Genomic DNA, 26482 nt, shown 5'->3' with positions numbered 1-26482 from the left:
GGAGGTTCCCTCTAGGTCAGCAAGAGACCCTTCCAAATTCAGAATTTGGGTTTCCCTGATTGGGAACTTTGCACTGCTCTCACAGCACCCCCATCGGCCATGGCTGTAACAGCGGTCCTATGGTCAGGGTAGGCCAGGGCAGGACATGGCACACTCATCCCTGGGCTTGGGGATGGAGTAGAACCTGACAGGCCAGCGGGGGATGCCTGGGCCCTTGGGCTTCAGCCTCAGGTCCTCAGGGGTTAAGAGTCATTTAGCACTACTGGCAGGATCTCCCAAATATGGTCTTCTATGAGAGATCTGAGCCAAAGGTACAGCCTGTCAAACTTTAAGAAATTGGTCTATGGGTTCAGATGCAAGATGAGGGCTGAAGTCACCTGGCTAGGTATGCTGGTGACAGGTATAGCTGTGGAACAGGCTGAAAGTGGGAGAGGGAGCCGCCAGCTTCTCTTGAGGATCTGATCAGAGGATGGACACTAAATTCATGTTTATAGGAAAGCCCATGCCAGTGCAGACAGCAGATGCTGTGGTCCAGAGCTGTCTTCATGGGAGCCTTGAGCAGCAGAGTACGGCAACTATCAGCACCAAGTAGGGCTGGGACCGATTCCTGGTGTGGGGAAGTGAGAGGCTCAAGATGGCTGATGGAGACCTGGCTCTCCTGCCAGGGCTCAGTTGTAGCTTCCCAGGGAAGAGGCTTACACTCACTTGCCCTTTGATGAGCTGGCTATACATAATTAAGAGCTTCCCAGATTTCATAACATGTGGCCTCACCTGTGTGGCTGCAGCCTTCCAGGCTGGCTGTCAGATGTGTCTAATTAAGCTGCTTGCAACTGCTGCTCAAATACTAAGAGAACCAGCGTCTGCAAGGACTCTGGAGTTGGGGATGGTATCTCCCCACGGCTGTCCCTGGAAGATGGGCATATCAGTTGGGCCCTCATTTGTGAGGTTCCCAAGCCTTAGCCCACAGAAGCCCAAGCCTGAGGTTTCTGCATTTGCCTCCACATTTCCCTAGCAAAGCCAGGCTCAACCTCTCTGAGGCACCCCCTAGGAGGCTGGGGTGAGGGCACGTGCCCTGAAAGCTCCTCCTGAGCATTTTTCATCCTGATTTTATAAGGGCCAGGCCTGCCTGAAAACAGAAAAATATGACCATTCACAAAAGCCATGGAGGTCTAACTTTAAGAACAAGTTCCCCTTCCCTGACTAAATGCCAAACAGGGAGCCCAAGCACTCAGTTCAGCTAGATGGGCAGCATAGGTACCCCATCACCACATCTGGTCCCGGGAACAGCCTCAGACTCAGACACACTTCCTGCTCTTGTCAAGCATGGTGTTGCTGGCCAAATGATGACAAGGACTGGATGACACCACCCTGAATGGAAAACCCTGCAACGTCCCTCAGCAGCTGAGATGACAGCGGAGAAGTAGAGTGCTTCGGGGGAGAGAGATGGCCTCTCAGCTCCTCCACCTCAGCAGAGGTTGCCTGTATTGTGGCCAAAAGCAGGGAGGCTCTTCCTCACAGAGCAGTAACATGCCTACCCCCCGCAGGTCTAGGATATAGTCTGTGAAAAGTGAAGAAGCCCAAGTTCTCGCACTCACTTAGGCCTATACAAAGTAAGGAAGTGGAAAAGCCGACTCAGTTATGATGGAGTTTTCATGATGAATTTTCACACACTTCCTTCATCACCCCAAGAATAAAGAGACACAGACACACATTTTTCAAGGTATTTCTTTTGTAAAGGAGCCAGATTTGGCAACTAGACTGAAAATCTTCCAAAATTCTGTACAAATGTGTAATATACAAATATACACAAGGCTTTTGCCGAGAAAAGACAGCACAACAAATGACAGAGGCGGCTTTGGTGTTACATACCACCCTAGGGCATCTCAACACCCCCTAGGAATGCAAGGGGCTGATGGACCACAACATAGGCTACACATGTAAAACACACTACAATTACACTATGTACACTGAAGTATAAAAGACCCACTGTCCCCTTGGCCAGCTCACGAGCCCTCTGGCAGGAAGGCAGGCCATTCACCAGATAATCCATATGAGGGGAACTCCTTTAAGTGGGAGAACCTTGCAGAATGAAGTGGTTTGCCCTAAAAACTATTAACAGCACAAGGCATGCCCTTAAACAGAAAGGTGGTCAGAGTGAATTCAAGAGATGGAGCACTCCTTGTGCTCTCTGGAGCTCCTTGTCATATCTGTCTCTCTCTCTCTTTCTCTCTCTCTCTCTCTCTCTCTCTCTCTCTCATCCTCTCTGAGTCTCACTCCATCTCAGTGAACCGGGCAAACATGGCCTTCCGGACAGCATCTTTGTAGGAATCTGCACCAGACAGTCCGTATGCGCTGCCTTTGGCTCCTAGGCCAGCTCCTTTTAGCCGGACTTGAGCCTGGGGGGGATAAAACTGCTGTCAGCAGCTGGCAGGTAGGGTGTGGACGGCTCCCTCTCTCCCTTATCTAACCCACTCCCTACTGAGCTGGACCACCCTCTGGAAGACAGGAGAGGAAGTTTTAAATGAAGATATGGATTTCTATATTGGAGACCTGGAGTAGGTTTAAGGACTGAAGGGATCAAATAGGTAAGGGAGACAGGCAGATAGAACCACACCCTCCCCTACTCCTATGCCTGTTCAGCAAGCATTGTAAGGGCCCCAAAGCACAAAGCATTGCACTGAAGCCCAGGGAAGCTCTGGTAATTTTGGGCACAGATCACAGCAGGACAGCTTGAAGTCAGCAGAACTCACTTGCACAAATCAACAGTAAGAGTCTGACCTAAGCTATGTTACCGGGTCAGAGAGGGAGCAATCACTGGCGGTGCTTTTGTCTAGAAGGCCAGTGGTTGAGGGCCTCTGCTCCTGAGATCTGAGTAAAAGATTTCTTATCATGGATGGAAATCCTACTAAATTATAATTTGTTTTATACATAAGCAAAATCACTTAGAAATTAAAGCACAGTACCTTTCTAAAAATCCAATCTAAGCTACACGGGTCTGAATTGGTATTAAATTAGGGTTTGTTTATAACAAAGGACATGGAAAGACACAGCCCTTAGGAGAAGGTAGGTTTTACCCAAAGATACCAAAAGACCAGAAAAATCAAGTAGGGTGCCACACCCATTCCTTCCAACTGACATCTTAAAAGGAGCGTGAAATATGGGAGGGCTGCAGAGAAGACAACTCCCACTGGGTCCTAGGTCCTCTGGGTTCTTCAATCGCATCTCATCTCTGGGATAAGCCTGCAAGCCACTGCTTACCTCAATGGGGGCTGTGATGCCTTGACACTTTCTTCCCAAACCTGAGCCTTCCCGCCAACCCATGGCCTGCAGCATCTTGTTGCCAATGTTACTGTGGTCAATGCCATCTTTGGTGGGCTGCTCGTAATTCCTGCCAGTGGCAAACACACAGTTACTTAAAAAGCCAGAGCCCCGGCTCACAAAGTGGAAAATGTGCACAACACATACACAGTGCCAGCATCAAACTGCTTCTTGCGCTTAGGTTCTGGAGGTTCTGGAATGCCGTACTTCTCCCGTCTTTCTGCAGCTCGATCCCGGTATTTCATCTATGTGAGAAAACAAACATGGTTAGAGATATTCAGACTTCAATCTGTAGCAGTCTCATGCACCCACACTTCAAGATTATCACCTCAAGTGCTTTCTTCATCTGGAGCTTGGCCTTTTAGAGTGCTCTCAAATACCACATGCCCTGTCTCCCTCGCTGCACTCAGTCATACCCAAAACGGCAGGTTTGTAGAGATGAACTGTGTGTGGAACCTGGGGTAGAACTATGTTTACAACAACCAGTTTTATTTAACGAGTCACCTCTTGTCAAGCTCTTCAACCAGCCTGCTGGGCGTGGGCACAGCTTGCCAAGGTCCTCGAGGGAGAGGAGGGCAGAGCTGCTGTACCCCTCAGCATTTGGACAGGCCCACCTCCAGGGAGACAGAGCCAAGGAGACTTCCAGAGACCTGTTCTATAGTCCCTGGAGAGACGGCACCATAAACAGTGGAAAAAAACAGGAAAGCAAAAGCCCTAACTACAGATACTATCTTGGGGTGAGAAATTTCAAGTAACTTGCTCACTGGTTCATCTCTAACCCACAGGCCTCTATTTGTATTTAAAACCCTGCCCAGCTGGCTCTCAACCTGCCTCGTCAACTACCAAATGACTGCCCATTAGTGGCCCCACAAGTTTCTCCTGCCCACTGCTTCCTTCCACATCACCTGCAATCATCTTGTGTCCTGCTGTTCCCTGGGCCTCATTTGAAGCTTCTCTCATTGTTCACAAAGGCTTCCCTGGCCAGGCCAAATGAGCTCACTCTCTCCTTGCTAAAATCCAGCATACTTCACCAGCAAGTATTTGGCACTCAGGACTTGTGAGCAGCCTCGAGCACCCTCATTAAGCGTCAGTACAGGGCTCACAAAGCGCACAGAGTTGGGTCCAGTCTACATGAGCCACAATGGCCAGGTGACAGGTATGTGGCAAATCCTACCCTGTCCCTGGGACCTGAAACAAGTGCTACAAATAAAAGCCAAAGGCAGTTACCCCAAGACACTCTAGCGGCACATTGACCCCCATTCACCTCTCTCTCCCTCAGCTCCAAGGCTTCCAGCTCCTGCTCGCTCAGCCTGGATCGTCGGTAGATGTCCATGTTTTGCTATACGAGAGATTTTACAGACAGTAAGAATTCACACCTAATTTGAGATATCACAACATTATCAGTATCTATTATATTCTTTTTGTTTGTTTGTTTTGCGGTACGCGTGCCTCTCACTGTTGTGGCCTCTCCCGTTGTGGAGCACAGGCTCCGGACGCGCAGGCTCCGCGGCCATGGCTCACGGGCCCAGCCGCTCTGCGGCATGTGGGATCTTCCCGGACCGGGGCACGAACCCGTGTCCCCAGGTGGACTCTCAACCACTGCGCCACCAGGGAAGCCCCAGTATCTATTATATTCTAAGAGTCAAAGTCTAATTCACTACACTACAGCATGAAAGCCAGATCCCGGTGCATATGGAGCTGCCACGGTCCTTTCCACTCTATAATCTAGAACATACTATAATCAGGAGCAGCCTTCTAAAAGGCAATCATTTAATACAGGTATTTACTGAAACTTCACTACCGTCAGGGCACTCACAGCATCTTGCTGCCTCCCCTCCCTGCCTCAGATCAGCTCAGAGAAGCATGGCCACCTTGTGTAGGTCTGAGAGCTGCTGGTGCCTGACCAGGGCGTCTCTGTTTGGGAACTGGCGCCGGCAGAGCAGGCAGGCCATCTTCTTCCAGTCGGCCAGCTTTTCTTCTTCACTCTCAAGTCTCTCCACCAGCTCCTCTTCATTGTCACTGTCACCACTGTAAGCAGCAACCAGACCCCTCTAGGGACAAAAGGAGGGTGGGTCATTGGAAATGTACAACAGGAAGATAGCAATGGCTAAAAGTAATGCCTAATCCAAACTTTGAGAGTACGCATTACCCGTACTGAGTGGAGCAGCCAGGTCCTCCAGTGCTGGGCTCGAGAGCCTCCTGGCACCAACCCTCTTGGGGCCCCAAGAAGAGTTCCTGGATGGCTGTTCTCAAACTGCTGACCATATTTGAAAACCCCAAATACAACAGATCAGAGTAACAGCCTACCCACATTAGTATCTACCAATAAAATCCGTTTTTTTCTTATCTTAATTTTCTCTTTCCAGTCTGTTAAAACTCTCTATTTGCAAATGCAATAAAACTCAATTAACTGAGCTCAGGAATTCGGGCTTCATTCCCTGCTCCATCTCTCCAGCTCTCACACAGGGAAAGCAAAGCCCTGAACATGGATTCTATGTGCAGAAGCTGCTCCAAATACCCACTGACAGGGACCAATTAAGTAGAAATCACATTAGCCACGATGCAGCTGAGTTTCAAAGTGAGACACAAAGCACAGATATGGTCTTTAAACTGGTGGTACTTCCTTACTTTGAGGGGATTCTCCTCGTCTCCATTTCGCACCAATTCGGGGATGAGCTGCTGCCTTTCTGCTAAGGCTCCCTGGGAAACAGAGAACACACCATAAGCCTCAAATTTTACCTAAGTTCCCCTCATGAAGTAAGGCCATTCCTGCTACTTTTACCTTCTTCTCAAAGAGAGCAAAGCCAGCATCTGCTGCAGCAGATTCTCTCCTTTCTTCTTCCCTCAAAGAATTGACAGGTTGAAAGCTGTTTTTAAAATTTTCTTTCTGCTTGTTTAAACTCTTAGCCCAGCGTTCCATGTCTTTGGCAATCTAAAGTCAAACAACAATCACAAAAAATACACTTAGGTAGAGGAACTTAGGAAATAGTCTCCTATGCCATGAAAACAAGGCATTATGGTAACAAACTGTAACAAAACCCCTTTTGCCCTTACCTTTATGAGGTACATACAACCAAAGTCATTAAAGGTCTCAAAAGTCAATGTATTTTAAATTCCATAAATAGTTTTTATGGATGGCCTCTATCAGCTTCCCATTGAAGTTACCTGTATAAACGACTTTTCCTCCCTGGACTGAAGTTGGGACTCATGCAGGCTCCTGCACTATGCAGGCTGATTAATGACTCTTTTCTTCTTGCTGCTCCATCACAGGGAACTCTTCAGTGAATTCTTCTAACCGCCGAAAGGCACAGGAAACCCCATACAGCCTTATACAACCTAAATCTCAGGGACTTCCCTGGTGGTCCAGTGGCTAAGACTCTGTGCTCACAATGCAGGGCGCTCGGGTTCTATCCCTGGTCAGGGAACTAGATCCCTCATGCCGCAACTAAAGACCCTGCACGCGGCAATGAAGATCCCGCGTACCGCAACTAAGACACGATGCAGCCAAATAAATAAATATTAAAAAAGTCTTTGAGTCTTTCAGGATTTTTTTCCCCTAAGTACATAGGCAACTGACAGACAACATATGTAACACTAAAAAATTGCAAAATGCTCTACAAACTTGATATAAATAAGATGTGTGGCCCCATTTTAAAGAATGCAAATAAAGCAGATATAAATGCCTCGCCCCCCTGCCCCCCACAAAAAAAAAACATAAAAATTAAGCCCAATATCCCAGAGAGAAAGATGGGTCTGCTGGCTGGGTCATGACCTTACCTGCTGTGCTGTTTTGCTCTTGGGTTTCTCCTTCTTTTCCTTTCCCTCTTTTGCAGGAGGTAGGCCTGTCTGCTGGTGGGAGTTAGACTCCGCAGCCAGGACATAAGTCTCCTTCTCTCCATCCCAGTACAGGTACTGCTGGGTTAAGGAATTGTAGTAGTACTGGGAAAAAAATACCATTAATGCAGATTTCTGCTGTGTTGAACCATTAACTTAAAGGAGTATTTTGTCAAAAACCCACATCAAAGTTGTTTTGTCAAAAAAACTAAACATAAAAACAAAGCATGTTGCAGACTAGTAATATTTTCTACGTAGAGAAGAGGTGCTGTACACCTTGGTGTAGGTGAGGATGATGAACCAGCCAAGAGGTGTGAAACCTCTTGGGCAAAAGTAGAGTGTGGTTTCTTTTCAAGAGTCTAGTTCCTATTAACTTAATCCCTGGGCCTGGAGGGTACCCAAAGAGAAACGCGTCTGACTCCTTTCCATAGACAGACCATTTACACAAACCAAGTGGCCAGAACAGGTGGTTCAGGAGGAGCTTTTTCTCATACGTCCTCCATGACAACCAGTTAACATCTCATTGTTGGGTTCAACCATACAGAACACGGCCTGTGGACATTCAGGCAACCAAACAGGTTTGTAAGAGGCTAGCTCGGGAGCCTGGAAGGAGGTGACATGTGAAGGAACTTGATCTGAAATTTGTGGGGAGAACCACAACAGAGAATAGGTAGCAGTTATCTCTCCTCTTCTCTATTCTTCAATCACTCACTCTACCTGCTCAACAGGGACCCAGGAGAGACTGCCTGTTGTATCTCTTCCAGGGAAGGTGGTGCGGGTCAGGCACAGGAGCCACAACTTCTATGGCCACCAAGAAGAATGGCCTGGGAAAGGTCAGACTTCACAAGCAAGAGCAGTGGAAGAACCATGCACAGGCTCAGCCTCCCTGGCAGGTCCCACACAGCTTCACACCTGACTCTCAGAAACCACAAGCTCTCAATGCCAAGTTCCTGTGAAAAGCACTTATTTTAACTGTTCTATATATACATACAGCTCCTGGTCATAAATAGCTGTTTATTTTTGGAGTGTTAATGTTGCTTTTCCTCTTTAAAAGTTATACACACTACCAAAAATAAAATATCACTCCACACATCTGCTAATTTCTATTTTCAAAAATACAAAGGGTTGCTAAGTAAAAGCCAGACACAAAAGGTCACATATCTGATTCCATTTACACAAAATGTCTAGAATAGGCAAATCCATAGAGACAGAAAGCAGACAGCATTTGCTGGGGTGGGACGGGATTAGGAAGTGACTGCTTAATATATAGGGCATAGGGTTTCTTTTCAGGTTGATGAAAAGGTTCTATAATTAGATAGTGATGATGGCTGCACAACACTGTGAATATACCACTGAACTGAACACTCTAAATGGTTAAAATTGTGAATTTTATCTCAATTAAAAAAAAGAATATATAGTAAGAAAAAAAATCACAATTAAAATTTTTATCTAGGTCTTTACATGAAGGTTAACAGTCACTATAAATTTTAACTTGACAAAATAATCCATGGTTTAGGAGTAAGAATAGTGGCTACGGGTGGGGTTACTGACCGAACAGCAACAGGCACCAGAGAATGTCCAGTGTGCTAGGAATGCTCTCGTTCTTATCTCAGTGCTGGTGTATGTATGAACGCATATACATGCAAACATTCAAAGAACTGCAAGAACTGTACGTCAGTTTCATGCATTTTTCCGTATGTACATTATACCTCAAAACATGCATTTTAACCCTTAAATTACCTGCGAGTTGGGGTCATAATACAGCCCTGTTGTTGGATCATAGTAATATCCTGAAGATTCATCATACTGGTAAGTGGACGTGTCAGGCACTGCTGCAAAAAACAAAATACAGCATACAGTCATTCCAAGTAAGAAACTGGCTTTACTTTAAATTCTAAGCCACTGAGATGCAGCAGGCCTTAATGGTCTTCTCTCACATCCCCAAGTGTCCCTCTGACACCCACAAAGGGAGAGGAACTCTTATTAAACAAAGACAACAACTAGGACCTTCCAACTATCAACAGCCCCATGAGGTTTGGCTTACCATATTTGGTACCAGGAACTACACCAGTGGGGGAAGCGGCTGGGGCCTGTGTACTAGTGCTAGGCTGTGCTTCCTCAGTCTGGAAAGAACAGCAGCTTCAATATAATTTCAACTGTAAAGTCTCTCAAGAGAACTAAATCACTGCAACCATCCAGCAGGAAGGGCCCCCTGACAGACCCACTGTAGCAACGATCTAAGGCAATCCTTGATCAAAACACATGTTGACAACTTTCTTCCTAAAGGTCAAGTCGAAACATGCATAGTATAAATACACCGTTTGGAATCTTGCACTTAAAATACATACACAAGATTATTTTATTATTTAATAATATTTGACAGAGAAGTGAGACTGGAATGTGTGTGTATTATTCAATCCTAGCTCATACAGCAGGCAAAGACAATACTAGTATGGCAACACAAAGCTTCCCCAACAGTCACCAGTTCTGTATCTAAAATGACAGGATTACCGGAGAGCCAGGTGGATTGGAGGTCTGATTATATAGCTGGGGACTCTGAGATACTACAGCCGCTGAGGTGGTGGTCACCGCTGTGCCTGATAATAAACACAGGAGTTAGAAGAGCCAACGCACTGAACTCTAAGCCAAACATCCCGATCTGTAATGCCCAATCTAGCATCTTTGTATACGTCAGTTCTTAACAACCTAATTCCCAATAAGTACTCTTGAACCTAAGATATTTTCATTTTTATAATCCTGCTAGAATGTGACACACAAAGTCAAACATTCTGTATGATGGTTAAGAAGAAGGAAGAGAAGAAAGTCTCCATATCTGCTCTGGGGTTGTGAATAGATTTAACTGCCACACCTTTACAATTCTAGAACAACAACTGAAGCATAAGCTTTTAGAGTGACCCTTCTGATTAATGACTGGACACCAGACTGCAGGGCCACACCGTTTCTGCTTACCTGAACCTACATGGTCACCCATGATTCCTAACAACACAGACAGGGAAAATACTGAATTCCAAGAATGAACACTCATCACATGGTCTCTAAGAGCTTCTTATCAGCTCCTGATGTACACGAGCAATCCCAATATTCCCCTAGGACCTTAGGCACATGGTGACAACGCTGAATGTGTCCTATCCCCAAGTTTTGCAGGGAAATGGCCCTCATAGATTTATTTGGGTCTACTGAGAACATCTAGTTCTATCTCCTCAATTGTATTTGCTTAAACAAAAATAAAGGGAATATGAAGTTTATTACCTGATGCAGATGATGCATCAGATTCCAATCCTCCAGCCTGTTGCTGATAAAACTGTTGGTAATCCTGTGAGTACTGTAGAAGAGTCCACCATTAAAGCTGCTATTCTCAGACACACTCTGGAGACCAGAAGTTGGATGCTGGTCATATCTACCTACCTGAGCATACTGGGCGTAGCCATCTTGGCCTGGCTGTAGGTAACTGTAGTCAACATTGCCTCCTTCGCCACTCTGAGACTACAAAATATCAAAAGAAGAGGAAACACAGACATCAAGTTTTTAAAATGTCCTTGGAGAGCTTCTAAGGCAAGCACCGCTGGAGAGGTTACTTCTGTGAATCCGGGCAACGCCACCACACTACATTGAGCAAAAAGATCCTCCATCTTACCTGGGTGGAAGACCACTGAGCGGCAGCAATGGCTGTACTAGCCACGGAGAAAGCACTGACCCGGTTACCATCTGGGAGGACCAAGTCTCTGAAACCACAATGATCCAATCATGTGATTCTATCTCAGTATGCTTCCAATCACTAATGCCACACTACCCAGAAAACAGCAATTCACTCCAGCCTTTGTTGGAAGGTCTCTAATGCCAACAAGGCCACATTTCAGATGAGGAAGGGTTCCCATGGGCAAAGCCCTAAGTGGGCAAGTGTCCCTGTAGTATTTCTATTCTCCTTTGTACCCTTCCATCTAATAAGGTGTCTGCTGGATAAGCAATGACACCAGAAAGGGGAAATTTACGTCGCTAGAATGAAGCTCTATATACATGAAACTGCATGTTGTTCTGGAAGTAAAGAATTATATCCAGATGGGTTTGCACCATCTTGAAGCAGTTTGCATAGCACTTATTCTCAACCCATCTGCCATGTCTCTCTTTGTCCTGCTCTGAAGTTTTCTGGCAACTGGTTATTGAGACAGGAGGGAATAAGCTCTAAGAAGACAACTGTATCCTTCCCAGCCAACCAGGAAGGATAGTGTCTCAATGTAGAGAACATGGGCTTTGAGTGCAGTTAGCAAAGCATCCCTGGACAAGCACGCAGATGCAGCGGTTTGAAGTAAGGACAATGAAGCCACTCACTTTCTGGCACTTTTTGCAAAATCAACCCCAATAGTTTTGCCATCAATTTTCAAAGGAGGATGGAGACTCTGTAGTATCTGAAGCAGCTGAGAAGCGTCCTGAAGGAGAATGTGAAGAAAAACAATTTTGTCACGTAACTGAAAATCTCTCGCTACTACCTAGCCCAGTCAAAGAAATATTAAAAAAAGAATAGCAATTCATTGTTATTTGCGGATATGAAATCATGAGAAAAAAATTAGCCCTCTTTCCTCCAGGACATGAAGGTATCCCGTATTATTAAAAGAGTAAATGCTGAAACAGTCTAAAACAAAGCATGATGAAATGACAAAACTATGGCTCAGCCTTCAGTTATCTACAGGTATATATGGTATTTTTACCACTTACTGAAGTCATCAGCCTATAATTTAGCACTCTAATAACTGTCATTTCTTAAGTCTTGAACTTTGGGCTCCAGGAGCCTTACACACAGTATCACAATTGGATGAACCACATCTGCCTCTTAAATCTCAGTTTCTTTTAAAAGGAAAGATTCAATGAACATCTCACCATTGCAGAAGACAGCTGCACAAACGCGAAGCCTCTGTTCTGCTGGGTCTGTTTGTCTTTTATGAGGCGAATGTTATTGACAGCTAAGGATGCGTAGGGAGACAGCGCTGTCATGATGGAATCCACCACAGTGTGTGGAGCTATGTTTCGAAGTATGATTGCTGCAGGTGAATGAGACAGATGACAGATACATGCATTCCCACAACCAATGCTTTTCAAGGCAGGTTCAAGTACAAACAAATCCATTTTGGGAGGTTTCTAGCATATTTGACCCTTGAATGCAGAGGGATGAGGGGTGCTGACCCCACCCTCATCCCAGCCACGCAGTCAAAAATCTGTATATAACTTTATAGTCAGCCCTCTGTACTGGTAGTTCCACAACCCCAGATTCAACCAGAGAATACTGTACTACTATAGCATTCATTGAAAAAACCCACATTGTTCGTTAAACCCATGTTGTTCAAGAGTTGACTGCATATCTTTCACACTTTGACATGGAGAAGATTCTAAAAACCAATCTTTTATGAGGTAACCTGAAGCTACTGCTCCTCATTAAAAAACGGCAGGATGAAAAAAACAAAACAAAAAAAACGGCAGGATGGGACTTCCCTGGTGGCGCAGTGGTTAAGAATCCGTCTGCCAATGCAGGGCACACGGGTTCGAGCCCTGGTCCGGGAAGATCCCACATGCTGCGGAGCAACTAAGCCCGTGCACCACAACTACTGAGCCTCCACTCTAGAGCCCACGAGCCACAACTGCTGAGCCTGCATGCCCAAACTACTGAAGCGTGCATGCCTAGAGCCCGTGTTGTGCAGCAGGAGAGGCCACCGCAATGAGAAGCCCGCTCACCGCAACTAGAGAAAGCCCGTGCGCAGCAACGAAGACCCAGCGCCAGCCAAAAATAAATAAATAAAATAAATGCAAAATAAATAAATAAAATAAAAAAGGGTAGGAGAACAAAAACATCAAATGGAGGTTAATTTCCAACATAAAGGCCAAGAGATTACATTTGAACTTACTATCACAGTAGTAATCCACAGACTGAACTGATTCTGTGGTTCCAGGGGGCACTTCCTGTTCAGAGTCTACAAGAAAGGAAAGAAAGAGGAAGAATCAGTAACTGAAGACAAACAAACAACAAACCAATATAAAAAATACATTGAAATACCGAAGTTTTAATTTTAAGTAAATGTAGCAGTTGTTTTTTCTTTTTTAACCATTTGTGGCTATAGTAAAACCTCATTAATTTTGACATGAATTTTAAATGGGGAATGCAAAAATTGGGCCAGTGGAGGATTGACATTACCTCTATACTAAAGAAAAGCAGATGCAGAATGTAAACAAGGCGAGCAGACTTAATTTTGGAACATAAAAGAACTATTTGTACTCTCACAATCATCAGCAGGATCTACCTAACCTAAGGTAAGAAGGTTTAAGGAAAATATATAGGTTACTTGTTTAAATGCCCTACAACCTGTACTTTTCCTTAGGTTCACAGACAATCCAATTAGTCAGGGTTTAATACATATTCCCAAACAGCTGAATCTGTGCTTACCAAACTTGTCTGCTCCACATCGGAAGCATTTTAGTCTTTTCCTGAAATTGTTAAGGCAGCACTGGAAAAAAAAAGTTTTATCTTAGTTATTTCTCACAGTAGGCCGGGCTTACTAGTAACAATGTGGTAAGTTAGAGCAAGAGGGCCACGGGCAAGTCCCAGTGAGGAACAACCAAAAAAAAAAAGCAGAAAGCGATACCATGTATCCAAGATAAAGGGATATTAACCTAAAAATTTAGAATGCTTTTACTATGTGAATTCTCCCAAGAAAAACAAATTTTGATGTATTCTGAAGTAGAATTCCATTTTTACCAAGCTGGGGAAAAGTTTTAGTTCACCCCAAAATCCTATAGCAAGCCACTGGCAAAGTTCTCCCTTATATCAGAAGAGCACCATAAGGACTTCCCTGGTGGTGCAGTGGTTAAGAATCAGCAACTAAGCCCGTGCGCCACAACTACTAAGCCTGCGCTGTAGAGCTCGTGAGCCACAACTACTGAAGCCCATGCGTCTAGAGCCCATGCTCTGCAACAAGAGAAGGCACCACAATGAGAAGCCCGCGCACTGCAATGAAGAACAGCCCCCATGCACGGCAACAAAGACCCAATGCAGCCAAATAATAATAGAAAAAAAAAAAAAAGAGAGAAATTGCCAAAAGTTGAGAGCTCTAGAATTCAAGAAACCATAAAGTGAAATAAACTTAAAATCTTAATTGAAACACTGGGCTTAGAACCAGGATCTTAAACAAAATCTCTCATGTTTGAGGGATTCTGTCCTTTAGTACCTACTCAGGAGGACCCAAGAAAGTCAGAAAGTACAAAAATCACCTTATGATAAAAGCTGGTGATTGTGTACTTACTCATGTCCTTGTTTGGACAATCAAACAAACAAATAGAAAACAACAAAACCCCAAAAGAGTTTTGTCTATTTGGGAAGGACGCATGCTTACCTTGTTACAAAGCCAATCTTCAAACTTAGGTCTGGGATTGCTATAATGCATTGCAATATGCTTTCCTTGAATCACCAGCTTTTTCTGTAAAAAAAGAAGTAATTAGTTATTCCCATTGTGAGGAACATGTGTCCATTTTCCCAGGGCAGAGCACACTTCGGAAAAATCAGTGCTCTGGAATTAAATGGACAACATACGGGGAGGACCAACCACCGCCACCTATACTCTGCCCATCCAATCCTTCAGATAGGCAGTAAGAGAATGGGATGCGGAGTAAAGGTAAACGGAGTCAGGGAGTGCTGAGAAAGCTGCCACACACTAAACGCTGACATGCACCAGGCCGTGTCTCCAGCAGAGACAGAAGTCCTAACATTCATCATTGACAGGCTGCCTGAGAGTGACAGTCTATTTCAAAAAGCAGAAGACACAACTCTCCCAGTTCTGAGGTTGTCTCCTACTTTAGCCCTTAGCATGGTGTCCTTGGGCTTCGCTTCACTTTTTCCCCAGTCCCCCATCCTTATGCAAAGTGAAAGCCTTTACATTTCCCCTTCCCTCAAATTCCTGCTTCAGGATGTGTCCTTTGGGGGACAATGGGAGGGGAACTCATTTTTAAAGGGAATCTGGTTACAATTTTCTCAGGAGGAACTAGTCTGAATGCCATCGACTCTAAAACAGCTAAATGAGATTTCTTCCTGCCAAGTGCAACCACGTGATGTCCTGAGTGACAGATGTGTTTTTCACTGAAATAGATGGTACTCTCCTTCAAGATGAGTAACCAGGAGGCCAATGAAGTTTCTTCAGGGGGTTAGGAAAAGTTTGTAAATGTTCATATACCACCTCATCCTTCAAGTCAACCATGTGACTAAGAAGGACTTAATTTTCAAAGGTCAAAAACTCCGAGCTGAATCACTCTACCAAGAGTATACCCAGCACCTGCCCCCAAAGAGCCTTCATTTAACAGGCACATCTTTTCTTTTTTTTTTTGGGGGGAGGGGAAGGGAGCAGGATGTTCTGACACTGTCAGAACAGATTTAAGTAGGAGGTTAGATATCCAAATTTTTTTAAAGGAGTCTAACCCCTCTAAACATACATACTGTTGAGTAATTTGGTTCTTGCAAATCCTGGAAGAGTTAAGACATGCTGTGAATGTTGTCTCTGCAATATCTAAAGACAAGACTGCATGTCTGGCCAAGAGGGAAAGAGCTGAAGGCCATCCACTCACTGTGTTGTAAAGAAGCAAAAATAAAGAAGCTGGCAGATATGTCAACAGATCATCCCACTAGGAGGGATGTGTGCTGGGGGAGACTCCAAACTATCACTGAGTCCCTAATCCTACTGGCCTTTTATTTCTGGAGTGAATTTGAACTGTAATGAAATATTACACATTAACATAGCTTTGTATACATTAAAATTGTGGAGATTTTTAAGTGTCTTACAAGTTTTAATTTCCTAGGAGTTTTAAACTCCCAAGCAAGTCATTCTGATACATCCACCATATTAAAAATGCTGTCATGTAAAGAAAGCAGATTCACATGAAGCTTGTGTATGTCCTGAGTTTTATTAGGATGGTGTCCATGGTATGAAATGAATGAAGATCTACCATTATAAGATCAGGCTGTCACCTCTGGGTTAAGGAAATGAGAGGTTTAAAAATCTAACAAGTCAATCAAAATGATACCCTCATTAGTGAGTCTTGTTATAAATGATAATAAATCATCAAAGAATATAACTCTTATTTATGAGTGACAAATCATAAAATGCTGCAGAGAAGCAACATAATGAGTTAAGCAGACTTCCCAGAATGCACTTGGTTAAGGCATTCAATACTGTGCTTTGGAGTTCTGGCAAAAAACATTATTTAAGTGCCAAGCACTGAACATTATCTTGACAAACTGTAGAACACTTCAGTTAATGCTTCTTAAAGAATCATCAATGATTTGCTTTGAACAGACTATAAAAGGCATTCTCAGGGAGATTAGAATGTTAATGCCACTCTAACTAGATCAGACAGCAGCAGGACACCAGCTCCCAGGCTAATCTCATCAGACTTATTGTTCAGAAATTCCACTAGGTCCTTATATAGTCCTTGAAGACCCACTGAGCAGTTACGCCTCCAGGAGGCTTGCAGTCTCCAAGCAAAATAAAAAATTACTTACAAAATGCCTGTAGCAGACTTCAATTATATTCTCTTCACTGTCAAACCGAGAGTTGGATAATCTAAGATTACTCTCAATGGACATAATAGGAATATAATCAGGTAAGGAAAAGGGGAATATTAAAGATGTCTTGATAACTACCAGACAAATATTCAGTGGTTAACAAGGCCCTGCCAGGTAGCCATGTTTAAAGGCAGAGCAAATTCTGCAACGTAGTGCTTGGTACTGTATTTATTCTAGTAACAGCAATTTTAATATATACAAAGCTTTTCTTTTTTTAAAGTCACTCCTTTGGAACAAACCACTCCTTCAACCTTTTTTTTTTTAATTGTACAGACTTGTTCCATTTTCATGAATATCTAGACTTGGTGAGTGAAGCAACCTGATTGGCTTCCATCCAGCTGGTAGCATCTTGCAAGTGATAAAACTCCACGAAGGCGAAACCACGGCTTACACCTAGAGACAGCATTCAGATATAGACGGGATACTCGTGTTAGTCAGTTCCTTTATAACAGGTGAATCTCTCTCCCACTGCTTCAACACTGCGTGACAAAGCCAATTGGGAAGCAGCTTTACAAATGTGACTTGACTTGGGGATCTTCTTGATACTTTGCCATGGCAAGGAACCAAGCCGCCTGAACTAAATGCCACTCGATTTGATTCCACGCTTAAAAAGTAACCATGCAACCGACTACAAACAGTCAAACAAGGAGTTTATAAATCACTACTTACCGAAGGGAAAAAAAAGCCCCTAAAAACAAAGTTTTTAAAAAGGTCCTCAGATGCTTTCTAACATCGTTTTCAAACAGTCACATTCCTTAGCCATGGCAAACCTTTCATTCTGAATTCATGTGCTTGAAGACTGGGGATATCAGGATGTTCTTTAGGGACTGAGGTGGGAATGGGGAAGAGAACCAGAACAGCAGGAACTAAGCAAGCTCTCACCTGTTTTCCTCTTCATCAGCCTCACGTCCGCAGGCTGAGGGCCTTCAAAGGATTCCATCATTTCTCGAATCTGCACAGACAGGGATTTACACATTTATAGTTAAAGCTTTAGCCACAAACTATTCCACACTAAAGAGAGGTCAAAGACTAGGGATTACATTAACTGCTTAATTAGCCAAGCTTTTAACTTCTATCATCAAAATGTAATTATTCTAAAAATAGAATAAAAGAAGGAACACTTCTCATAGAAACTGATGTACTGTAACAGCTTTGAAGGCATTCTTTATATGCTGACTGGGAATTTCCTCAAGCACAATTATTTATTTTGTGATATACAGTCTTGCTCATGGTATGCTGTCCCTCAAGCCTCCCTCCTTTAGTCTAATCTTGTTGTTCTTTGTACTAAAGGACCAGAAAGAAAGATGAGATTTAAAAAATGCAGAAGATATGTCACTGTCTTCTGAAGTACGTAACCAAGTATCAATGCCAAAAAATGAGGAACTCCCTTAAGATAAATATTTTTTGCACAATATCTTAAAGAAATAGCTTCCTTACATTTACATTAATGGTGAAAATTAACAAAGCTCATAACGTTCTTTGGTTCCTAGTTAATCAAAGTAAACATTAATTGGGCCTGAAGAAAGACTTCTGGCTGGTAGGTTTGTTATTGATGTCAGATCAAACCCTTACTGCAAAAGGCAAAATACATTAATAAATACATTAGTCTCTTTATCAATCATACCAGGCAGCGATACTCCCAGGGAGAAAACCAGGGCCAAATTTGTGAAACAGATTCTTCGTGGCCTCCACTTTCCATAATTACGTGTAAAGGCTGCAGGATTATATACAGTCAATCCTCATTATTTGGGGATTCTGCGCTTGTGGATTTGCCTACGCATTAAAATTCGTTAACTCCAAATCAATACTTGTAAGTGCTTTCATGGCCATTTGCAGACACGTGCAGAGTAGTAAAAAATTTGAGTCACCTGATGTATGTGTTCCCGGCAGAGGTGATGCTCTGCCTTGTTTCAGCTTTCATACTGTAAACAAGTGTCCTACTCATAGTCTGTTTAGTGCCAAGTTTTTCACATTTTTGTACTTTTTGTTGGTGATTTCACTGTTTAAAATGGCTCTCCAAGTGCAGTGCTGAAGTGCTGTCTAGTGTTCCTAATGCAAGAAGGAAGGCTGTGATGTCCCTTACAGGGAAAATATATTAGAAAAGCTTCATTCAGACATAAGTTACAGTGCTATTGGCTGTGAGTTCAATGCTAATGAATCAACAGTATATATTAAATAAGGCACCTCTAAACAGGAATACACACGAAACAAGGTCATATATTGATCAGTTAATGTAAATGTTGTGACCAGAGGCTCACAGGAACCTAACTTTGTATTTCCCCTAAGAGCATGGTTCCATACCCCCAGTGCCTTTATAGACTGCAACTACCATAAATATAAGGAAAATCGACTATTTTTTCACAAAGAGTATGTATGAGAAGCACTACACTGAGCCAGAGCCAACCACCTGACTCAAGTCCATGCTTGGTAACACAGTAAGTAAAAAATCAGTCACCAGAGTAACTAAAAACAGTTTCTAAAAAATAGTGATACAGTACATACATAGTAACATAATTAACTAAAGACTGTTACTCTAAGAGTTCACATGTCAGTGGGGGACTAAAATAAAATGACAATACTGAAAGCGATAAACTGAAATTCAGGAGAAGATTAAATACTATAATTTTAAAAGGTTTTAAAGATCTCAATAAGCAAATTTTCTACAAATACTGCACAAAATTTGGCAACCTCAGAAAGTCTACTTTGAAAACCTGCCTTCTTAAGGTAAGCACTTCTGGTTCTCTGAGAAGCCTGAAATAAATAAGCATTTCAATCTTGTTTCATTACCAGAAGGGAGTGCCCCCAGAGTCAGCTAAGGCATTGCTCTCCCCATGCCACCCATTTCTTCTGCACGCTCCCAGGGCCACAGGCCTAAAAGACTCAAGGGAACAGTATGATCAACAAGTAAACTTTCCTCAACTGACTCCTGCAAGATTTCTTGTATCCCCTACTCCACATGCTCATGGCTGCTGCTACCTGAGCTCAGCTCTGCCTTCTTTCCACCCCCTACCATTCTAACCTACATAGCTTTTGTTACCAGGTAAAAACCTCAGTAGCTTTCTTTTATACTTAGCTGGGCTTTCAAAGACTCCATCACTGGCCCCCAAAGCACCTTCCCATCCACCTCTCTCCTGCCAAAGGCTTTTGATTTCAGTCAAACCAAGCTGATTTGGGCCAGTCCACATCTTATCCTCAGTTCTCCACCAGACCAAAACATTTCTATCCCCCAAGAATCAACTCAACTAAAACCTCCCTGGAGCTCTTCCTTGCTCTCGACCAGTTAACTCAGCTCCCTTAAAGAATCCTCCAGAGTTACTCCACAGAACCACTTTCAACAGGACCTCTTCCAACACCTACCCCTTTCTACTCTGCATTGTCTTCATTATCTGCTGACCTTAGCTATTCATCCTTAAGCTTTTATGAGGCAGGATCCATGGTTCTGCATCACTATAGCATAGCAGTACACAGTGTAGCAAGGGTGCTGTGGACCACAAATACCCACTATTAATTCTAATATCCCATCTCACATTTGTCACTTCCAATGTTTAGAAGACCAAGGCTGTGTGAACTCAGTACTTATCTTTAGCTCTAAAATTCACTAAACATTAGTCAGAATATTACTCTGAATACTCCAAGACAATAGATACTGGCATAATGCATGTTTTATAAATGTATTTCAAAACATCATTCATTTCACAAACAACATTGGCTGAGCAGCCTCCTGCATTCAAGGGTTGGGGATACACTTAAGAAATTCTACCTGGTAGGTCAAGAAAGGCTTCAGGGACTTCCCTGGCGGTTCAGTGGTTAAGACTCCGTGTTTCCACTGTAGGGAGCATGGATTCGATCCCTGGTTGGGGAACTAAAGTCCTGCATGCCGCACAGAGCTGCCCTCCCAAATGAAAGATGGAAGGAAGGGAGGGAGGGAGAGAGAGAGACAGAGGGGGAGAGGGAGGGGAGAGAGAAAGAGGAAGGAAGGGAGGGAGGGAGGAAGGAAGAAAAGGAAGGGAGGAAGGGAGGGAGGAAGGGAGGGAGGGAGGAAGGGAGGGAGGGAGGGAGGAAGGGAGGGAGGAAGGAAGGAAGGAAGAAAAGGAAGAAGGGAAGGAAGAAGGGAAGGGAAGAGGGCTTCAAGAAGAAAAAAAAGGCACACTGGTAGAACAGTGGACATGTTCAAAGTGGCCTGCAGCAGAAGCAAGTGGTGGATGTGGCTGGAAGGAATGCATGAGGATCAGAGATACCACTGGAAATCAGGCAGTGCCCAGTACACCAAGGCCGTAGTTGACCAGTCTGAGAAGTGGGGAGCCAGGCTTTTCTACAGGCTTTTAAGAAGTTTCAAATGGATAATATAATTTCCATTAAATCAAAGGATGGCCAAATCATAAAATGTTCTTACAGATACATCCTCACCGAGTAAGTAACCAATTCAATAAAAACGTACTGGCTACCTTCTAATAGCTATTATTGAAGGAATAAGAACTGCTCCCTGTAGTTCTTCTGAAAACTCTACATTGAGCTTCAAAGCCTAAATACAAATGATTCTATCTGTGAACCAAGTTGAGAGAACTCCACCCTAATTACAGAAATGTATTTCACTAGATATTAGCTTGAGATATAGTAACACAAGAAAATAATGGTAGAAGCTCAAAGTTCATTGTGCCTATTGGATTGCTCATTAGAACTGTTGGTTCCCCTTACATCGCTCTCTGTGATGGTGATGGGAAGGCCGCGAAGCATGATGGTCTTGCTCTCCCTCTCATCACTGATGTCATGCCTATAGTCATGCTCGCCATAGTCACCATCTGAATGGTAGCCATCTTCGGATCGGTCACTGTTCCTTCTTTCACGTTCTCTCTGATTTACAATAAAGAAAATTGTAATTCAAATCACACTGGACTTATTTATACCCTTTGATCCAGTCTCTCCACTTGTAATTTATCTTTAGGAATAGAGATAATACAAGAACTCCATGATGATGTTCACTGCAGTGTCTTCTAAAACAGCATAAAACAAAAAAAACAAGAACAGAAACCCCCAAACCTGGCAACAATCATTTAGTTCAGGAAGAATGGTTTAACAACTCACCAAACAGTATAACAACACACAATGAAACACTATTACCTGTTAAAATAAGATGATTATATGCATAAGAAAAAAAAAACAGTGCAAAATTATGCTGGTTGCACAATTACTGCTAAACAAAGCTAATGCATATGGAAAGAAATGTGAAAAAAGCTATGCTACAATGTTAAACTACAACTTTTAGAAACACCATCTGAGGCAAAGGGATGGTATATAATTATGCCCCAATTGTCTCATCTTTAAAATGAGAATAACACCTACCTTATAGGGTTATAGTGAGACCTGAATGAGTTCATGTAAGTCAAGTGCTCAAAAGAGTGCCTGGAGCATAGTGAGCCCTAAGTAAACCCTGGCCAGTATTTCTATGACTACAGGGCACAGTCTGTCTTTGAGGGTTACAGTCGACTCAGATTTCAGAATAATAAAGAGTTTGAATGTAATACTCCTCTTGAGAGACTTCCACACTTGGTATACTTATTTCAAGAATCTTGGAGGTTCTGTGCATATAATTCATAATTCTAACAACTCTATAAACAGTTGTTGGTCACTCACCTCTGGACTGTCATAGTCTCGGTAGTCATCATATCTATCACCCCTCCGATCATCACTAGATCTTTTGTAATCCGAGTCCCTCCTCCTGCTTCTGGATTCACGCTCATCACGATCATCCCTGTCTATGATGGACCCGTATCTTCCACTGCGTTCTGTTCTACTCACTCTGCCACAGAAAATAATTTTCATTTACTCTTCAGTAAATCATATTTTGTCCCTTCAGAAAACATGGTTGAAAAAACACACAACCCACATCTCAGTTTACAAGACATCCAACTAGTTCAGTGTATTCCTTAAAATTTATCACCAAATTCCAATTTACAAAGACAATGACTGGGAAAACAGCTATATCCCTAAGTACAAAGGTAGTTTTCAGGAATTCATACTAAATGTAAAAATATAGCTATCAAATGTATGGGTTTAATATTTTTGAGAGAGTCAAGCTGCCCAAGTTCATCCTGCATTTTCCCAAGCCTGTGGTCTACACATCACTCCTTTCATCCCTGATTTCAGATCTTAGTGATCAATCTAGACGGGAAGAATGTAATTATAGTTGTTCCCGCCAGGGACTGGTTCCAGGACCTGCTGTAGATACCAAAACCCATGGATGCTCAAGTCCCACAGTTAGCCCTCTGGTATACACAGTTCTGCATCTGCAGATTCAACCAACCACGGATCATGTAGTACTGTATTTATTGAAGAAAATCTGCCTATAAGTGGACCTGCAAAATTCAAATCCATGTTGTTCAGGGGTCAACTGTATTAGCATTTCACTCAATTACAAAGGAGGACATGTCCTGACTCATCCACTCTGAAGGGTATCTCACTACTAAGAAATGGACCAACAAACTGGATAACCTGTCTTTTTTCCCCATTAGGCAGTTAACCAAGTTCATTTGTTAGATATAACTAGCACCATCAGAGAACATTATTTCCTATAACATCTGATTGATTGATTGATTGGCTGCGTTGGGTCTTCATTGCTGTGCGCGGAGGCCACTTCTTGCTGCGGTGCGAGGGCCTTTCACTGCAGTGGCTTATCTTGCTGCAGAGCATGGGCTCCAGGTGCATGGGCTTCAGTAGTTGTGGCTCACGGGCTCTAGAGCACAGGCTCAGCAGCTGTACATGGGGCTAGTTGCTCTGCAGCATGTGGGATCTTCCCGGACCAGGGCTTGAACCCATGTCCCCTGCATTGGCAGGCAGACTCCTAACCGCTGCACCACCAGGGAAGCCCCTGATTTATTTTTGATTACTGAGCAGCACTGGGCTTCACAGGAAAACCTAATAACAAAAGGCTTAAACCCATTTGACCACAGATATAAATAGTTCTTTCATAAATTGTTTACCAGGTTCATAAAACTACTATGTAAGGACAAGACAAAGAGAAGGCTTATAAGGGCCTCATTTAGAGTATACAAATTTCATAAAAAGAAACAAATGAAACAAGTAGCCTAGGACTATTTTGAAATGTTAAGTACGTAGATGAGAGACCCCAAAACGGTAAATGTTAATTTGTTTGGAACCAGAGTACTGACAAAGCATTAAAACAATGATATCATGTGACATGAACACTTCATCAGTCCCAGTGCGCCATCAATTTGATCTATCACTGGGACTGGACTCAATATTAAGGAGGCAGCTGGATGTATAAACAAAGGTTGTGTGTTTAAATCAAATGGTTTGAGTCGGAGAATCCACAGATGACACAGGAGTCAAATGCTCTCATCTTAATTCTTTACTAATTCTTTAGCAGTTTTTCTTTCTTCTTCTTTTTTTCTTAAAAATGTAACCCATGGTCCAAAGCTTCTCAGCTCTATAAATCTGGATCATCTTGTCATGGAGGGGACAATAACGAGAACTGGCATTCACTGATTGCTTTCTACAGCCCAGGTACTGTGCAAAGTGACAGACAGTATGATCTCCTAGCTTCTTCCAGAGGCTGTTTGTTATCCACACCAGGAACCCTCATGACTTACTATTCCACCCAGCCCTCCTTTGCCTAATTCTTTCTTACCCTTCAGGCTTCACCTTAGAGTGAAGGCTTCACCTTAGCTTCTCCAGGAAGCTTTCCTGGCCGTTTCCAAGAAAACACATGTTCCTAAGTGTTCTAACAGCACCCTCAACTTCTTTTACCATAGCACAGTTCACACAGTATTTTAATTATCTCATTAAACTGTGTGCTTGTGAGAGCAAGTATCATGAAAGTGCTCACAGCAACGCCAGATACAAAACAGACACTCAAATATTTGTTTGATAAACAATTTTTAACAAATAGCTCAGTCCCCATTGAAATGCTGAGATCAAAGGCATGTAACAGTAATAACTTACCGTTTGTCTGAACCCATTGTCCTGCTGAAGATCTAGCACACTGCTCCAAACGGTTCAAATTTTGTTTTTCCTAGGAGACAAAAGAGATAGGTTGCTGCAAGTCTGAGAGATCATGTAAGTCAACTGTTCCACAGCTGGAACACTACTGAGATTGGAATTTCATTAAACCATTAACAGTGATTATCTAAGGTTGGGGGGGTGGGGAGGGAAGTGGGGACCAACTGTCAACATTAAAATCAAGCTAACATTTTGTTAACAGTGGGCATAGCAGGAAGGCGAAGCACAGTGAAAAATATTAGATTCCACATTCAATAACAAACCCATAAAAGGATACGAGCAGAAGGTTCCTTCCCTGCTCCTGCTGTAGGATTACAAAGCAAAAAGGGCACAGCTGCAATCAGCTCCCTGTGTTCTGAATCAAAGCAACTCCATTGCGATCGTTGACCGTTAAAACATTAATCAAAGTGTATTAATACAAGGAGCGAAACGAAATTCAAAAATTACTTAGGAAAAACTTAAAACCTTTCAGAAGCCCGATGCTGAGTTGATTGAAAATCTACTCCATTTAAAATGCAACGGCTGATCCAAAGCTATCTCAAACAAGGGTAAACCTCCACACGACTTAATTCCTAGGTAACAATGATCATCACAGGTTCTTGAGGTGGCCAGCCTGGCTCAGCTGCGCACCGGCGGTGATAAAACATCACAGAGCTAGACTGCGTTCGATGCGTGCGCGGTCCGAGAAACTACTTAACAGCAGTCCCTGGCGCCTGTTCTAGGCAGGCGCTGAACGAACATTTGCTGAATTAATAAATGGAAGAGAACCATCCAGGAGAAACCAGGCCCTAGGCAGAATCTCTGATGCCTCCCCTCTTCGCCTGGGCAGTGCCCGGACCCACCTCCGCGGGGTGTCGCGGCCGAGATGGCGGCGCCACGGCCTGCGCGACCAACTCAAGAGTCCGGCTTTCTCTTCCTGCCTGCACACCCGCCTCCCGACCCCCAAGAGGTTCCCAGCCCGCAGATCAGCCTTCACCGAACAGCTTTCCGGAGAGGGCTGATTCAGGTCAAGCTGCGGGGCGATGGCGGCTGGAGACTGTCAGGGCGCCCCTGAGAAGTACCCGAGGGACAAACGACGGCTTCATGCTCAGCTGGGCTGGGTAGTCGGAAACACGTCCCGACAGGGGCACACTCAGAGCCCGAAAGAAGCGGGCCTCGGGCTGGGCGGGAGAACGCTCTCTGAAAGCTGACAGCGCTAGCGGCGAGGAGGGGTGCGGCTCTCCAATGCCTCCGGTAGCCCTTCGAGAGATCCGGCTGGAGCTGATCGACCGCCGCCCGCGGCTGACAGGGAGGCTCTACAGGGCCTGCTGCAACAGAAAGAACCGCGGGTCATTACGGGCGGCCGCTGCACTCACCCCCAGGAAGGACGGAAGCAGCAGCAGTAGCGGTTTTGCGCCAAGGGATTCCAACAGGGTACGGCCGCCTCACAAAATGGCGCCTCCGTCGACGGCCGTCTCCTACCCACAGTACCTCGCGCCTATCCCCTCCCCCCGCCACACGCTTCCTATGGAGGTGTCCAATCCGCGAAGGGGTCTGGCTGCGCGAGGGCTGCTGGGGAGTGTGGTCGCTAGGGCAACCTGTCACTTAACTACGCCCTGTGTCAATTTCCTGCGTATTTCCCTTTCTTCAAAACCCAGGCCTAATCTCCAGTCTGCCTTTTGCAGATAGGGATCAGAGCTTTTACCTTTATTAGGCATAGTA

The 26482-nt window shown here is 43.9% G+C and overlaps 1 protein-coding gene across 3 annotated transcripts; it reads right to left on the bottom strand.

The window, feature by feature from the left end:
* Positions 1–1018: 1018 nt before the first annotated feature.
* RBM5 (RNA binding motif protein 5) lies at positions 1019–26259 on the bottom strand. Of its 3 annotated transcripts, XM_079934529.1 has the most exons (25): positions 26137–26258; positions 24725–24794; positions 22397–22562; positions 21461–21616; positions 17648–17717; positions 17085–17158; positions 14547–14630; positions 13601–13661; positions 13065–13130; positions 12046–12206; positions 11500–11597; positions 10808–10895; positions 10579–10656; positions 10423–10495; positions 9664–9749; positions 9197–9275; positions 8893–8984; positions 7096–7257; positions 6101–6250; positions 5947–6018; positions 5190–5369; positions 4583–4657; positions 3466–3563; positions 3259–3388; positions 1031–2396 (listed from the first exon to the last, which is right to left on the bottom strand). In XM_079934529.1, the coding sequence occupies exons 2-25, from the start codon at positions 24739–24741 to the stop codon at positions 2271–2273; spliced, it is 2442 nt and encodes an 813-aa protein (XP_079790655.1). In that variant the 5' UTR covers positions 24742–24794; positions 26137–26258; the 3' UTR covers positions 1031–2270. The 3 variants fall into 3 exon arrangements, with proteins under 3 accessions (XP_079790656.1, XP_079790654.1, XP_079790655.1); XM_079934528.1 differs by having other exon boundaries at positions 1022–3388; positions 26137–26259; XM_079934530.1 differs by lacking the exons at positions 17085–17158; positions 22397–22562; positions 24725–24794; positions 26137–26258 and having other exon boundaries at positions 1019–3388; positions 21461–21529.
* Between the last annotated feature and the right edge of the window lie 223 nt (positions 26260–26482).

Source organism: Stenella coeruleoalba, assembly GCF_951394435.1.
Source record: "Stenella coeruleoalba genome assembly, chromosome: 10".
Lineage (NCBI taxonomy): Eukaryota > Metazoa > Chordata > Mammalia > Artiodactyla > Delphinidae > Stenella > Stenella coeruleoalba.
This window is presented reverse-complemented; position numbering and strand designations above follow the sequence as displayed.

Coding starts and splice junctions, on each gene's coding strand:
- RBM5 (XM_079934528.1), bottom strand. Junction 11,598..12,045: donor TGCAGCTGTCTTCTGCAATG/GTGAGATGTTCA, acceptor ATTCTCCTTCAG/GACGCTTCTCAGCTGCTTCA. Junction 6,251..7,095: donor AGAGCAAAACAGCACAGCAG/GTAAGGTCATGA, acceptor GTTTGACTTTAG/ATTGCCAAAGACATGGAACG.